Source organism: Oryza sativa, chromosome 2 (assembly GCF_034140825.1).
Source record: "Oryza sativa Japonica Group chromosome 2, ASM3414082v1".
NCBI lineage: Eukaryota > Viridiplantae > Streptophyta > Magnoliopsida > Poales > Poaceae > Oryza > Oryza sativa.
In genome coordinates, this window is record NC_089036.1 from 29,563,653 (window position 1) to 29,578,552 (window position 14,900).

Consider the following 14,900-nt stretch of genomic DNA (forward strand, 5'->3'; position numbering starts at 1 on the left):
CTTACATTTTCCCTTTCACAGATATACCTGAGACTGTGTCGTATTCATTGCTTCCACGCTAATCTCAAGAGATGGCAAGAGAGCATTCGATATCCTCGTTTGATGAGGATATCGTAGACGATTTTTTTTTTCCTGTGATAGATACTTTTTTTTTTCTTTGATAGATACGGATGATCATTACTTCTGATTCTTGGTAGTAGATACTGAAATGATCAGTTAATTCATTTCATTGATAGATACGGAGATGATCAGTTACTTCAGACTTCAGAGAATCAGAAATTCCGAATGCCTTGCAAAGTTGGTAACGTGATTGCCGCTCGTTTTAATCTGACGACGGTAGTTCACCCGTCCAATTGCACAGCTGAGATGCAATTATACATTTACATGTGCAAATAACCGACAAGATTAACGCTACACAAACAGAATGGTAAAACCATCACAATTCAAGATCACGAACACAATGATCAGATCAAAATTGCGATTTTCAAAACCAACTCCAGTGGAGTGAGTTTGCATGGACCATGGATTACTAGCCATCCACATTCCTCGTATTATTTTTGCACAACCAACTATGCAAAGAGGGATTTACTGTGAGGGAATGGAGCCAGTCCTGTAGGGAGATGGCCCATTCGACATTTACAGAGGAAGCGGCGAATGAAGATTGCAGTGATCACGGCCGATCACCAAAAGAACTTATACAATCTTTTCTTTCCCCTAGGATTGTATAGTTAGAGCTTGTTAGGATTTCTGAAGGGTCGAGAAGATACATCTTCATCTAGCTCTAATCGCTGTTGGTATTAGAGTCTTGACTGGCTTGGGGCTGCGCTGCAGGTAGGTAGGACCAGGCAATGGCTGCTGTGCCAAGGGTAACTGCAAGCCCAACCGAGCCCCAGAACCACTTCTGTCTCTTCTTTCGGATATTTCGTTGTTGCCTCGACATCTCTGCAAGACATTAGGAAAGGAATTCACTCATCAATTACATGATTATTTGCAATATACTACCAACTAATGTTTCTGATACAAAGCAGTTAATGGCAAAAGATGTAAAAATATTATAACTATAACAATGCATTTCATATCAGTCTGAATTTAGACAATTGAAACCTGACACCTAGGAGATTCTACACACCAAAGGGAATATTTCGACCTTTCAAGTTCTGCAGATCAGCATAAGATATTTACTCACTATAATACATTATTCACCATTATAACTTCTAAATATTGTATGGGATTAAGGTCAGAAAAAGAAGCATTGTGATTGACGAATAATATACACATAACATATGTACTAATTGCAAAAATCAATGTTTAAGTTCAGGATGAGTACCGATAGCCTCTTGGTTTCTTTGAGACATCTCCCTGTTTGCAGCTTCATAGTACTGGACCCTATCGGATAGCCTTGCAATCTCGAAGTTCTTTGCTGCAATCTTAGTTTCCATATCTGTCTCAACTTCTGCACGAGCAAATCCCCGTGCAATAGCAGCAGCCACAAGTTGTGAAACAGTTATTTGTTGGCACAACTCAGCTCCAGGATCCATGCTTGAATCATCAGTGTCCTCAGCTAAACTTGGAGGTGGAAGTGTCAAGGCAATAAGTGATAGGTGATCACTCAGCTTCTTCCACTCCTTTTGCCAGTTCTCAAGTGCTTCCTCAGCTTGCTTCCTTCTCTCAATTTCCATCAACAGACTCAACCTCATTTCACGAAGGTCATCATCCATGCATTGTGAAGATCGAGTTGCACCATCACTGGATATTTCTGCAATTGAAACAAAGTGCACTTTGAATAAAACAGAAGCATTTTCACAGCCATTAAGTACACAAAAGCAACCAAAGTGTTAATGAAGATAATCTCTTTCCCAGAACAACATGGAAAATGATCTTTGAGATAATCATGGGAGTAAAAGAATCAACTCATAGCCCACACTTAGTTACCGCAATGAGTAGACAATATAATTTTTTTGAACTTTTGAAAGAAAAATGAAGGATTTTTTGCAATCGTTATTTCTTGCCTCTGTCATATCACGGAAACCTTCGATTTGGAACGGGGAGAGATGGCTGAGTGGACTAAAGCGGCGGATTGCTAATCCGTTGTACAATTTTTTTGTACCGAGGGTTCGAATCCCTCTCTTTCCGCCCCCTCAGATCGTTTGGGACTTTCAAATTGGAAGGAATTCTGACCCCCAGATTTTCTCGTAGCACACATGGTTCAATGCTTAAAGAAAAAATTGTGACCCGAAATGAAAGAGATAACAAATTAACAGAAAGTCATTAAGTTTTGAAAGCTCTAATAACTAAGTTGCACCTGAAAGCTATGAAAAATGCTTAACTAACCAAACTAAGCTGTGAAGGCAATTGTTTTCAAACCCCCAAAAGGAACACCTAAACTGCTGTAACAACAGGACAGGAGGCATATTGAGAGGTCCATGGTGGTCATATACTAAACTAATGAAAAAAAAACATGTTGAGTAGCACAACACTGTGGAACAAAACTAGTAATTCATTATTGGTACCCTTAGAATTAAATCACAATGATTCATGAACCCTTCCGGAGTTCTTTGTTTGCATTAACAATTCTTTTCACTCCACCTGCAATCTTTTTACCCATAAAGTACTCTATAGTACTAAGTAAGCAGGAGCAGTACTAGTTCTACTAGAGAATCCAGTTGAAACATGATGCGAAGCATGCTACTACATTGATTAATTGGTTATCTTTGTATCACCACAACAGTCTAAGATGATCTAAACACAAATTAAAAGGAGCAAAACTTAGCATTAGAACACAGGAATTGTTACCTTCGAATGCATCATAAAATTCTGCACCAGGTGTGCCAACAGATGTCCCAAGAGGGGAACTAGGCTTCCACCACCGCTCATGCCCACCAGCATCCTCCGCCTCAGAGTTACTAGCCATGCTCAGTGAATCCTGAAGCTCAAAGAAGGCATCATTGTTGATTTTCCTTGGTGTTCCACCATTGGCAGGCCTTCCAACATTGACAGGCCTCACTGTCGCATCAGGATTTCCATGCTGAAACTCGAACTCAGCCTGATCATGCCCATATTCGCCTGAAACAGTGCCCTTGCCCTTCTGTAGCATTCCATTCTGCCAGTCGAGGGTCTCCACCACACCACTGTCACCTTCAAGTACACCATTGCTTGCTTGCTGAAACTCAAACTCAGGTTCCTGCGCTTCAAAGGATTGACTTCTTTTCGGCAAAGGAGGCAGCGTCACAGAGAGCGTGGGCTGCTGGCTACCATCACTACCAACATCCCCCTGGGAAAGTGTCTTCACCAAGCAGGGTCCCCTCCTTTTATGGTTGATGAGGTACGGTGACCAGGTTCCTGGGAACGACGAAGGCGAATCCGGCAGTGATGTGCTCTCAGGCGTGGCGTACAGCGTCGCCGACGCAGTCTGCGCTCTCCTGACAGGAGCCACCGGCACAGGTATCGGCTTCTCGGCGGCCTTCTCCTGAGGAAGGGGAGGAGCTGGAGGCGGCTTGGAAGCAGCCTTCTGGGACTGTGTAGCTGACCCGGTCTCCAGTAACGGGTCCAGCACGTAGTGCGTGATGGTCGGCATGGTGATGCGGCTGCCGGAATCAGAGGGAGATCACCGGAGATTTCGACTTCCTGGCATCAACGGCGGCGCCCTGAATCGCAATTGACAAAACAAAGGATGTCAGGATGAATCAAATTCTCATCCCAGTTGGGAAGGAAAACATGCCACCGAGATTAGGAATCCGATCCAAATTATTCGGGAACATCTCCAGCGGAACACGTATGCACCCTATCCTTCGAAAAAGATGCAGCGTAAGATGCCCAAAAGCACCTACAAATTTTTTTATAGAAAAAATAAAAGGAGAAACGCACGACATTTCTCCACCTAAATCTCCAAAAAATCAACCATGAATCCGCAAACGAAGACTCATGAATCGAACACTCCCCTCAAAAAAAAATTGACCAAAAAAAACACAACCAAATCCGCCTCGCAGAATTAATCCGCCCAAACCAACCTCCCGAACGAACCAGCAGCTCCTCCAGATCAGGAGGCGAGATGCCGCAGCCGGCGGCGGCTCGAATCAAACCCCTCCTCTCTCCAGAACCAGCACGGCCCTCAGAACAAAAATAAAAGATAATTTCGTCCGGGAACATACCAGCCACCTGCCCCCGGCGGCGCGCGCGCGCGCGTGCGATGCGAGCGGCGCCTCCACCTCGCGCGGGTCGCGTCGCTGCGAGGAAACCCTAGCCGCCGTGTCGCGCCCCCCGCCGCCGCCGCCGTCTCTTCCTCCTATCGCGTTTCGAATTTTATGTGCGGGACACAACAAAAAAAATAAATAAGCGGCGCGAGACGAACCAGCCGTGCACAGCTCGAGGACGAGGGTCGAGGGGGAAGCGAACCCTCAATAAAAAGAGAGAGAGAGAGAAAGCAAGCTGGCAATTTTTTATTTATTTCCTGCGATTTACTGCCTGGAGCACACGAAAGGAAACAAGGAAAAAAAATAAAAGAGCGAGAGCCCCGACACGATCCCTTGCGTACCCAGCACGATCCGACCGGTGGGCCCGGGCTGTCAGCGGCGGCGGTGGCACCGCGCCGTGGTGCGCGAGGACTCCACTATTCTTGGAAGGGAAGAAAGAGGTGAAACGAGTGGGTACGGGAGACCGGGGGGGAAAAGCGGCCCGGGTCGGAGTCAGTCAGGTCTCGCGGTCGGACGCCGGGAAGATGGCGCGAGGCCGAGGCGTTTTGGTTGGGTGGCGGTGCGTTGGGTTGGGACTACTCTGGGTTGGTGGGCTCGTTGGTTCGGTGGCTCCCCGCACCGCACCGCGTGTGACCACGTGACGCGCGCTGGGCACGCGGCGGGTGCAGCGTGGGTGGCCGCTCTTTTCGCGTGCGGGAAATATCCGAGACTCCGAGTCGCTCTGGACAAATCTGGGCCGTTCGCGGCGGTGTCCGTCTCGGGTGGGTGGGTGTGGCAGTGACGCCACCGACGACGCAATCACGCGAGCCGAGCCCGATTCGAGGATCTGCTATGCTACGGTGTCCTTGTGCGACAAGTTCTCGTAGCCGAGGTGCATTGACTTTGCCAACTCAGGTGTAATTTGACTCTGACTCTGTGAAAGAGAGAGGGACTACGAGTAGTATAGGAGTAGATGTTTCTGTGTACCGTACACGGATTACACGAGCGGTTCGAATTTACAGCATCGTTTCTGTCATGAATTCGGAGCAGGCTTGTAAATTGCTTGGGATGACGAAATCCGAGGAGGAAGTGCTTATCTGCGATGGTCTTCTTGCCATGGTGATGACTGACTGATGAGGTCATGAGCCATGCATATGCATGGATCGAGGTGCATTGACTTTTGACTCTGTGAAAGAGAGATGACCGGTGTAAATTTTACATAATTCTGTGTACCGTACACAGATTGTAGTAGAAGTGGGTTTGCGATTCTACATCCTCGATTGACCTCTTAGGGTGTGTTCGGACCCAAGGATTCCCAACCCTTCTCTATTGTATTCCGCGCGCAAGCTTTTCAAATTGCTAAACGGTGTGTTTTTACAAAAAGTTTATATATGAAAGTTACTTAAGAAAATTAAATTAATCTATTTTTGAAAAAAAATAGCAAATACTTAATTAATCACACGCTAATGGACCACTCCATTTTCCGTGTTCACTGTTCCGGATGGGAACGTGTTCTAGCAAACACAACCTTGAGATGAGATAGAGGAGATTGGGAAGATACGCAAAACGAGATGAGCTATTAGCACATGATTAATTGACTATTAAGTATTTTAAACTTTAAAAATGGATTAATATGATTTTTTAAAATAACTTTCCTATAGAATTTTTTTTGCAAAAAACACACCGTTTAGTAGTTCGGGAAGTGTGCGCGTAGAAAACGAAACAAAACTCACTCACAAATCACAATCACCTAGAAAGAACACAGCCTTATTTGTTTACGATTTGACCAATCCTGCAAATTGCATCCGTTACATGGGCCGACTCGAGTTAGGCTAGGCCCAACAATAGTCAGTAACGGTTTCCTCCTTGACTCCATGGGCTAAAATAATAAGCCCAGCCGCCTCGTCGGCTGCGGCCCAACTCTCGCCATCGCAAAGTCTCATCGCCGCTTCGCCGCAGCAGCCGCCACGCCCACTCGACACCAGTCATCACGCACGCCTCGCTCCCCGACGACGACCTCCTCCTCCTCCGCCGCCGCCGCCTCGGCTCCCCTCCGATTCACCGCGATGTCGGCGGCGATCTCCGGCGCCAGCCTCGTCCTCTCCTCGCCCCCCGCGCCCGGGGCCCGGCCCCAGCCGCGCCCCGCGCGGGTGTCGGTCGCCGCCGCCGCGCCCGCCGCGCGACGCGGGGTCGTTGCCGCCGCAGCGGTGTCGAGCCCCGCCGTGTCGTCCTCTGCTGGTAAAGATGGTTAGTGTTTTTCTCGCGCCGCATTGAAGTGTTGTCGATTGCTCGTTGAGTCGTTGGGGAACTAGCGTGTAGTCAACTTGGTACTGACAGCTAGGGTTCTCGTCTTAAAGAAAAAGGAACAGCTAGGGTTCTGGTGAGGAATGTGGTCTTGTTAAATCTTGAATCGATTCGATTTTTTTCAGTAAGAAATCAAATTTTGTGATCCGTTGGGGGTGGCTATGAAGATTGATTGATTAATTAAATGCGAATATTTTAGTCCTCTTTCTTTTGGACATCAGGCGTTGGGTTGCTCCGGGGGATTTGGAATATAGTTGAGGGTGGTGCAAAACGTGGATGCAACTATGGTAGCTACAGATGAGAAATGATTTTGTGATGAGAGTCCTCGAGAGATCACACTGGATATATGGGTGATCAAGCAAGAATCGGACAGATTTTCCTGTTTGACAATGCAAAGCAAAATCTGTTTTCTTTCCCCTTGATCCTCTCATCAATGTGATATTTTTCTTGATTGGATTCCGTTTCTCATGAACTTTTAACAACAATTATTTGTTAAGATTTTTGTTTTTCAATTATTGTTTACATGGTTGGTAGTTAGCTGTTTTGTCCTACTACTTTTCCCCCCTGAAGATGCACATGTGCAACCAATTTAACTTTGTTTTATTTAGAACATGATCGCTCAATCTATGATATGCAATTTTAATCCTTTGGGCATCAATAATGTTTTTATTACTGATTCATGTGCAGTTCACTTCCTTAATTATGTTGTCATATCATGCAGCCAAACAGATTCCTAAGGACTTTCTTCATATTGATGATTTCGACAAGGATACAATCATGAAGATCCTTAATCGGGCTATTGAGGTCAAGGCAATGATAAAGTCAGGAGACAGGAGCTTCCAACCTTTCAAAGGGAAATCAATGGCAATGATATTTGCCAAGCCGTCAATGAGAACCCGTGTTTCATTTGAGACAGGATTCTTTTTGCTTGGTGGCCATGCTATCTACCTGGGTCCTGATGATATCCAGATGGGCAAGCGTGAAGAGACCCGTGATGTTGCTCGTGTGCTTTCTGGATATAATGACATCATTATGGCCAGGGTTTTTGCTCACCAAGTATGATCATAAGGCCCTGGCTTTTCTGTTTGATCTGTTTACCGGCACAATCTACTTGTACACAGATACAGAATTTACCCTACACATAAAATCTGCATGCTCCATACTGCTTAGTGATCAGAGTTAAGATAAAAATATAGGAACTTCTTTGGTGCTTGGGCACAGTTAGTTGTATACTGGGAATTCGGAAAATCATTAAAATTAGAGAAATAAAGCTTCAATAAAGTATGAACTTTGACAAAGTGTAGTTCTATAATCATCTAAGTGCCAACATAGAAATATTTGGATTGATGTCTTTTCTATACATAAATGTATCTTATCTTCAAAATTGATCATTTACTCAACTTTCACAATATTTTGCTTGCTTTGTATGCTTAACTACAGACATACTTCACCTTTCTATGTTATTCCCATTCTGCACCCATGCATTGCTCGTAGAATTCAACTGAAGGTGATTCCACCAAGCATTCTCATATCTTCCTAACAACTTATATGATCTTGCAGGACATTTTGGACTTGGCAAAGTATGCAGCTGTACCTGTCATAAATGGCCTTACGGACTACAACCATCCATGCCAGATAATGGCTGATGCACTTACTATGCTCGAACACATTGGTCGTATTGAAAACACTAAGGTAGATCATTTATTGCACCCTAAGGAACCACCATGTAATCTTGCTTTAGTATATTATGACTAATTTTCAACTTTTATTGTTATGAAGGTTGTCTATGTTGGAGACGGGAACAATATTGTCCACTCATGGCTTCGATTGGCTGCTTTATTTCCTTTACATTTTGTATGTGCCTGTCCTAAGGGCTTCGAGCCAGATGCAAAGACTGTGGAGATAGCCAGGAGTGCTGGTAGTAAGATTGAAATAACAGATGACCCTATGGAAGCAGTTAAGGGAGCAGATGTTGTGTATACAGATGTCTGGGCCAGCATGGGCCAAAAGGAGGAAGCTGAATATAGAAAAAAAGTGTTCCAAGGATTCACGGTTAGAATACCTCCTTTTATGCTCTTGTTCCGATGTTCTGTCTGCACAAACTCATTTTACACATAATATCTCAGTAGTCCTCTCCACTATTATCTGCATATGGGATCTGGCTAATACTTTATTCTCAATACTTTGTTTCTTTGTTCCTGCAGGTGGATGAAGCTATGATGGAGATGGCTGGGCCAAATGCCTTCCTTATGCATTGTTTGCCTGCAGAGAGAGGGATAGAGGTAACAGACGGCGCCATTGAAGCTCCCAACTCAATCGTATTCCCCCAGGCTGAGAACAGAATGCACGCCCAGAATGCTATCATGCTTCACGTCCTTGGTGCTTAGACCTACAGTCGTGTACCAGTTAAATGAATATTGATATCTGAATGGCGATATCATTTCGGTTTTCGCAGTTTCTCCCTGGGGGCAGGAGGGTAGAGATTTTGGAGAAGTTCACTATGTTCAGATGCTTTGGATTGTCTGATAATACTATTTTGTACTTTTCGTGGTAGCTGCTTGTACTGTACCAGGTCGGTAAATCCTGAATAAATGGCGCACCTTTATAATCCATTTCCAAACTGTGTTAATTTTAGATCTTGTTCAGATTTGACTTGTTCTTATCAGTCTTTACCTCTCTCTTGCCTTACTCTAGTCACATTTTCCAAACCGATTGAAGTTATATAATCTTCCATGTTTGAGAGGAGAAGAAAGGAGAAAATTGAGAATATACTCAAAACAAGATGAGCTATTAGCGAATAACTAATTAATTAATAATTATTTTTAACTTAAAAAATAAATTAATATGATTTTTTTAAAAATAATTTCATATAATTTTTTTAAAAAAAACGATGCACCGTAACTGTTTGAGTAACGTGCGCACGAAGTACACAGCCTAAACGAGCCGAGTCCACGTCTCCATGGCTGCGATACGAGTCCTGAGAAGACGACCAACCCACCATATTTGACGTCTCCATGGGGCTGTGATACGAGTCGTTACTCGTGACCACCATAATCTTTGACATCTCCAAGGCTGCGGTACGAGTTCCTCGAGTCGCACTCGCAACCCAACATATTTGAGGCTTTGCAACAAATTACGCATGTCAGTCAAACAGACTAGCGTCATACTATCAGGCAAGGTAACGCCGCATGGCGCTCCAAAACAGCAGGTGCAAAGCTTCTCAGAAAACACAAGGCAGAATCAGAATGCAGTAAATCATGCTTACACAGGCAGAATCACACGATTTGTCAAAAAGGATTCCAATGAGCCTTTATGTAAATGGTTGATTTCTATTAGGTAACCGTTCAGCAAACTGTCGGTTTGGGCAGCAGAGAGTTCAGCAAAGGGGTCAGGTGCTTGGGACCCGAGTATCTGACATGGCATACATGGAAAGAAAAGGTGCTGCTTCTTGTCTTAACATGAATAGTAGAAGGTATATATCCCCGAAGTACTGGTTTTAGACCATGTATGTTAACATATGTCGTACTATTGATGAGAAACTGTTCAGTGAATCATGTAGCCTCTGCAGTTGATCAGCTGGAGATCACTTCCTCAAGCTCTCAATGATGTAGGCGCCGTAGAGGTCCCTGTGGTGTAACAATTGATAGTTTAGTCAGTGGATTGATTGTGAAGACGACAGGATAAAGAATGAACATCAGGTTTTGCTGAAGAATTAACAAGCAAAACTCACATTGAGTACTTGATTGCGTTGATGGCATCTTCTGCTGGGAGAAACTCATTGACAGCAACTTCTTTGTTCTCATTCTTCTTGTCTGTCAACACCACAGAAGTTTAATTATACAGTTCTAGTATCTGCAGTCAACTATCTACATTATAACATTTGGAAAAAGGAAGACATGGATATAGAATAAGAATATACAGTCTTCAAAGAAGCGGCGGATCTCTTGAAGGCGGTGAGGGGGGATTTCCTTGATGTCCCTGAAGTGGCGGTATTCAGGGTCATCAGCACAAACAGCTATGATCTTGTCATCTTTCTCACCCTGTTTGCATCAAATGATCATGTGTAAGAACTCAAGCCATTAGATCATAATCACTTGGTACAGAATACCATTATTTCTTTCTTGTGTTGGGCTACTGACTAGTCTAGGTGAAATCTCATCTATCAATCAACTCATACTACTGTTTTTCTTTCTTTTGTCCAGAGAGTAAAATCACATGGATGATGGATCAAGGGTACTGTTGTTTTTGTTTCATTTGTTGGCTTAGAGAAATTTCATGCACCAAGCAATAAAGCATGGAAACCTTATCTAACAAAAGCAACTTCCATGTAACCAAGGATGGAGGAATTTCCCCTCTCTAAAAAAAAAGCAAGGACATGATGGGATTTAACCTGATCAATCATAGGCATGAGCCCAATAGCACGAGCTCGCAGGAAACATCCAGGGACAACTTGTTCCTATCAGGAGAGAAAAAGAAGCAATGTTAGAGAAGGTTTGTATATTTTCTTTTAAAAAACACACACACATCCATCAGTTACCTGCATCAGGACGAGGACGTCCATGGGGTCACCGTCCTCACAAAGTGTGCGTGGAATGAAACCATAGTTGTGTGGGTAAACAACAGATGAGTAAAGAACACGATCAACCTGAAACACAGGTAAAATTTTCAAGTTCTCTTTTGTCAATGTTGAAAATAAGTCGTTTATTGCAGCCCCTCGCATTATCCCTGTCACTAACCATCCTACTGTTAATGGCAGTCATAATGTTTGCCATTTTAAAGTTCTGATCAGAAGAAGCATGATTTTTGTACCATGAAGTGCTAATTGATAGTGCCATTTGATCTCCTCTTACATTTTGAGACAAGATATGGATTCAGTGCTTATTTCAAATTGGGAGAATATGCTCAGTGCTCATAAAGACCAAAGATTAACATGTAGCTGGTACATGTAAGAAATATATGCATTTGCTTGAGTAAAATTAGTATGAGCTTTACCTTAATTAGACCAGTTGCCTTATCCAACTCATACTTAACCTTGCTGCCTCTAGGAATTTCAACCACCTGACAAAAAAATCATGCAGTTTCATAGCATAGAACTTAGCAATACCCCACAATCCAGCTAAAGACCAGGCATACTACAAGAAAGTGGTCTGCACGATCATTGAGTAACAATTGATTTGTGGATATAATCGAGTGCAGCAGCTTGATACATGTTTAAGCAAATGTGCACCAGAAATAGGAAACACACGGTCATTACTCAACAGTCAACATTGTCCCAGCATGTTTCAATAGGAGCAAGCATTTGACCCCACAACAATACAATATACATAGTACTATATAAAGTGAAGTTTAGGTTGATGATTCCAAAAGCCTAAGGACCAGGCGGTCAGTTCAGACAGTTCGGTTCCTATGACACCATGAGAGATTCCAACTATGAAGGTAAAGAGCCAGATTGACATTCAACCCATAAAATGACACAAATCATATTTAGAGATTTAGTAGTAAAGGTAAACTTACACAGTTGAAAACTGCTGGAGCTCCTGGACCTGCATTTAAGAGGACAATAGGCATCCAATAAGACAAATTTGGAACAAGAAATCATTCAGAGCACAGAATAATTCAAGCATAAGCAAGGAAAAGACTGAACAGAAAAAAATATATTCTGAGTGAAACATTGCAAGGTACCTATCTCCAGATCGTGCCATGGATGAGCAGCAACATGTTTTTGAGACATGGAAGAAAGGATGCGCTCGTTGAGAGCAGCAGGGGGGTATCTTGATCCCAGTGGGGCTTTTCCATCAGCTTCTCCAGCCATGGCTATATAAATTATAAATATGTCATTGAAAAGCCAAAATGTATTATCTAAATCAAGGATATGGCAAGCAAACAAGATACTCTGTAAAAACAGGTTAAAAAAGAAGTTAAAAAGTTATACCCAAACCAGGTTCTAAAAACTACTGGGTAAGTTGTCAATATTGTCCATCACTTATTAGATCTAACAATAAGTTGAATGATTGAACCACCTTTTTATGTGAAGATAAGTTTCACACTGAGGCTTGACTTTCAAGGATCGACCCCATCATAAGAATGATAGTAACAAAACATAGGTGCTACAAAGATATTGACGATAGCGCTAGTGAACAAGCTAACTATGTAACATTTTGCCTCACATTACATGTAAAATATATTGTTCCCAAACCCATACAACACACTACATTAAGATAAAGTACTGCATACAGTTAACTACTAACTTTTCAAATAAACTACTGCATATACTGTACCCTCTAACAGCACATTCTAGCAGACAAAGTATGCACTTATCCAGTAATAACGTCGCTTGCAATATGCATGATCTCAAGGACCAAGTAAACCTAGAGGTTTTGGTTTTTCTTGCAAGACAAAATAGTTTACAAAGAAGTTGAAAACAGTTACAAAAAGGGTACATATCCAAAATCTACACATCATCTGGTAAATGCTGCGAACTTAGGATGCAGAGAAGTTCCCCTTCTAAGTAACTTCAACGCCACATATACAAAAGGCGATTCGAAAGTGCCCTTCAAAGTAACTTCGAAACAACACTAAGAAAAGGTTCACTAAACAACTGCAAGTGAGGCTAATCTAAGCAACAGGCAAGAATAGCGGTTAGACTACTAATCTATGCAAGTTACGAGCAGCTGTCAGAAGGATCGTACTAATATATTGATCGAGCTAGCTGCTAGTACGAATTTAATAACAAGAACTTGAAAATGTGACATCATGTCCTAAGTGACTCCAGATGGAGACAAGGTGATGAACCTAGTCCTGGACAAACCATGCATCAGATTTTTTGTAAATAAAAGGAATCATCCGCAACTGCAGGTGCGACAAAGAACAGCTGCTGGCAAGCAGAAGCATATCTTAGAGAGGAAACAATCACAACAACGAGCAGATGGTAGCTGCTGGCAAGCAGAAGCAGATCTTAGAAAGGAAACTATCACAACAACGAGCAGATGGGGAGTAAAGCTCTGAAAACGAAAGAATGCCGCTACATGTTTGGAAAACTCATCAGGAGAAGAAAACTTGCCCCAAAAGGAGGAAAAAGAACACCACGAAACGAGAAATAATCTCCACTGAAAACACCACGAAACGAGAACTGATCTCCACCGCAAAACAGATCGAAATAGACACAGACAACAAACTAAAATTCGCAAAAAAAAAACATCAGCAAGTTTAGACGTAGTACTAGTAGAAGTAGCATTTAGTTCCAAGAACACCGAAATGTAGCGAAGACGAAGGAAAAGGCGGAAAAATTGGGGGAAATATCCTGCGTTGAAAAGGAAAGCGAAACCAACAAAAAGAATATTATCACGAACTGCATAGCCGCCATCAGATGAAGCACATGAAAAGGTGTTGAAAAAAAATCCAAAGTAGAATGACTCCCGAGACTGCACCACGACTCATCAGAGAACGAAACACACACAAAAAATACCCAAAAAAAAAAACGAAAATCCGCACAAAAAGCAGCGGAAGAACACAACACGCCGAGTTGGCGAAAAACCCGCTCGCTCTGGCACTGCCACATACAGTACACACAGCAGCCGCACCGATCGTTTCCGAGAAACCAAACACCACGAGCCGCCACGAACAACCCCAAGCAACCACACACACTACGCAGCAAACCGTGGAAGAAGAACCCTCACCAGCAGCGAGCCGATGAGAAGATCTCGCTGCGGCGGAGGAGGAGAATGGCTCCAACAACAACCGCACTGCACAACTCATCACAGAAACGAGCAACCCAAAAAGAAAAATCTGAACCAAAGCAGCGGAAGAACACACGGCGAGTTTCACGCGCTCACTCCACTCATCACACACACACAAACTCACAAACACGCACGAGACGACGCCGCCACACAGACAACCCAACCAAACCGCACCACGCGCACACGCAGCAACCGATCCTACTCTACCGGAGGCGAGGCGAGGGAGAGAACCCTCACCGGAGCGAGTCGATCAGGAGATCTCGCGAGAGCGGAGGCGGAGGAGGAGGAGGAGAAGCGAAACGAAGAGGACGACGCTCGCGTCCGCCTGTCCTGTCTAGTCTCGATTGGTATCTCGGCGAGGGCCTTTTTGGCGATGCGAGGAGGGGAGATGGGTAAAGCCCGAGTAGGCGTCCTGGGGCCAGGCGCCGCCGCGTCGGGGGCCGTCGGATCGGGGATCGGACGGTGGGGATGGATCCACGTGTGGGATAACGCTTTAGTGGAAGCAGAGAGAGATGGGTGGGGGTGGGGCCAGGCGAGGCGAGGCGAACCAGATTCTTTCCCACGACCACGAGAGGAAGAGAAGGGCATATACTGGGAATCGGGATCACGAGTTCACGACGTAGGGTAGACCTCGTCCACTGTGGACCATGCTGTACAGTGGCACGGGGCACGTCGGTCACTGCGTCGCATC

The 14,900-nt window shown here is 44.0% G+C and overlaps 3 protein-coding genes and 1 non-coding gene across 8 annotated transcripts; 2 read left to right on the forward strand and 2 right to left on the reverse strand.

Annotated features, from left to right (window-relative positions):
* Positions 1-466: 466 nt before the first annotated feature.
* LOC4330454 (uncharacterized) lies at positions 467-4,427 on the reverse strand. 3 transcript variants are annotated; one of them, XM_066307851.1, is made up of 4 exons: positions 4,349-4,427; positions 2,794-3,644; positions 1,328-1,756; positions 467-942 (listed from the first exon to the last, which is right to left on the reverse strand). In XM_066307851.1, exons 2-4 carry the CDS (start codon positions 3,572-3,574, stop codon positions 782-784), a joined length of 1,371 nt encoding a protein of 456 aa, XP_066163948.1. In that variant the 5' UTR covers positions 3,575-3,644; positions 4,349-4,427; the 3' UTR covers positions 467-781. The 3 variants fall into 3 exon arrangements, with proteins under 3 accessions (XP_066163948.1, XP_015625131.1, XP_066163949.1); XM_015769645.3 differs by having other exon boundaries at positions 4,149-4,370; XM_066307852.1 differs by lacking the exon at positions 4,349-4,427 and adding an exon at positions 4,008-4,203.
* Positions 2,046-2,133, forward strand: TRNAS-GCU (transfer RNA serine (anticodon GCU)). Its single transcript has one exon. It is a non-coding gene; the product is annotated as a tRNA-Ser (tRNA).
* A 1,706-nt stretch (positions 4,428-6,133) lies between the features above and the next one.
* Positions 6,134-9,085, forward strand: LOC9269231 (ornithine carbamoyltransferase, chloroplastic). Of its 2 annotated transcripts, none has more exons than XM_015769646.3 (5): positions 6,134-6,416; positions 7,195-7,529; positions 8,034-8,165; positions 8,253-8,525; positions 8,678-9,085. In XM_015769646.3, exons 1-5 carry the CDS (start codon positions 6,236-6,238, stop codon positions 8,858-8,860), a joined length of 1,104 nt encoding a protein of 367 aa, XP_015625132.1. In that variant the 5' UTR covers positions 6,134-6,235; the 3' UTR covers positions 8,861-9,085. The 2 variants fall into 2 exon arrangements, with proteins under 2 accessions (XP_015625132.1, XP_015625133.1); XM_015769647.3 differs by having other exon boundaries at positions 6,134-6,407.
* A 626-nt stretch (positions 9,086-9,711) lies between these two features.
* Positions 9,712-14,591, reverse strand: LOC4330457 (soluble inorganic pyrophosphatase-like). 2 transcript variants are annotated; one of them, NM_001401928.1, is made up of 9 exons: positions 14,447-14,591; positions 12,156-12,287; positions 11,988-12,016; positions 11,466-11,531; positions 11,011-11,118; positions 10,864-10,929; positions 10,393-10,513; positions 10,204-10,285; positions 9,712-10,099 (listed from the first exon to the last, which is right to left on the reverse strand). In NM_001401928.1, the coding sequence occupies exons 2-9, from the start codon at positions 12,283-12,285 to the stop codon at positions 10,057-10,059; spliced, it is 645 nt and encodes a 214-aa protein (NP_001388857.1). In that variant the 5' UTR covers positions 12,286-12,287; positions 14,447-14,591; the 3' UTR covers positions 9,712-10,056. The 2 variants fall into 2 exon arrangements, with proteins under 2 accessions (NP_001388857.1, XP_066163147.1); XM_066307050.1 differs by having other exon boundaries at positions 9,783-10,099; positions 14,150-14,551.
* Positions 14,592-14,900: the final 309 nt, after the last annotated feature.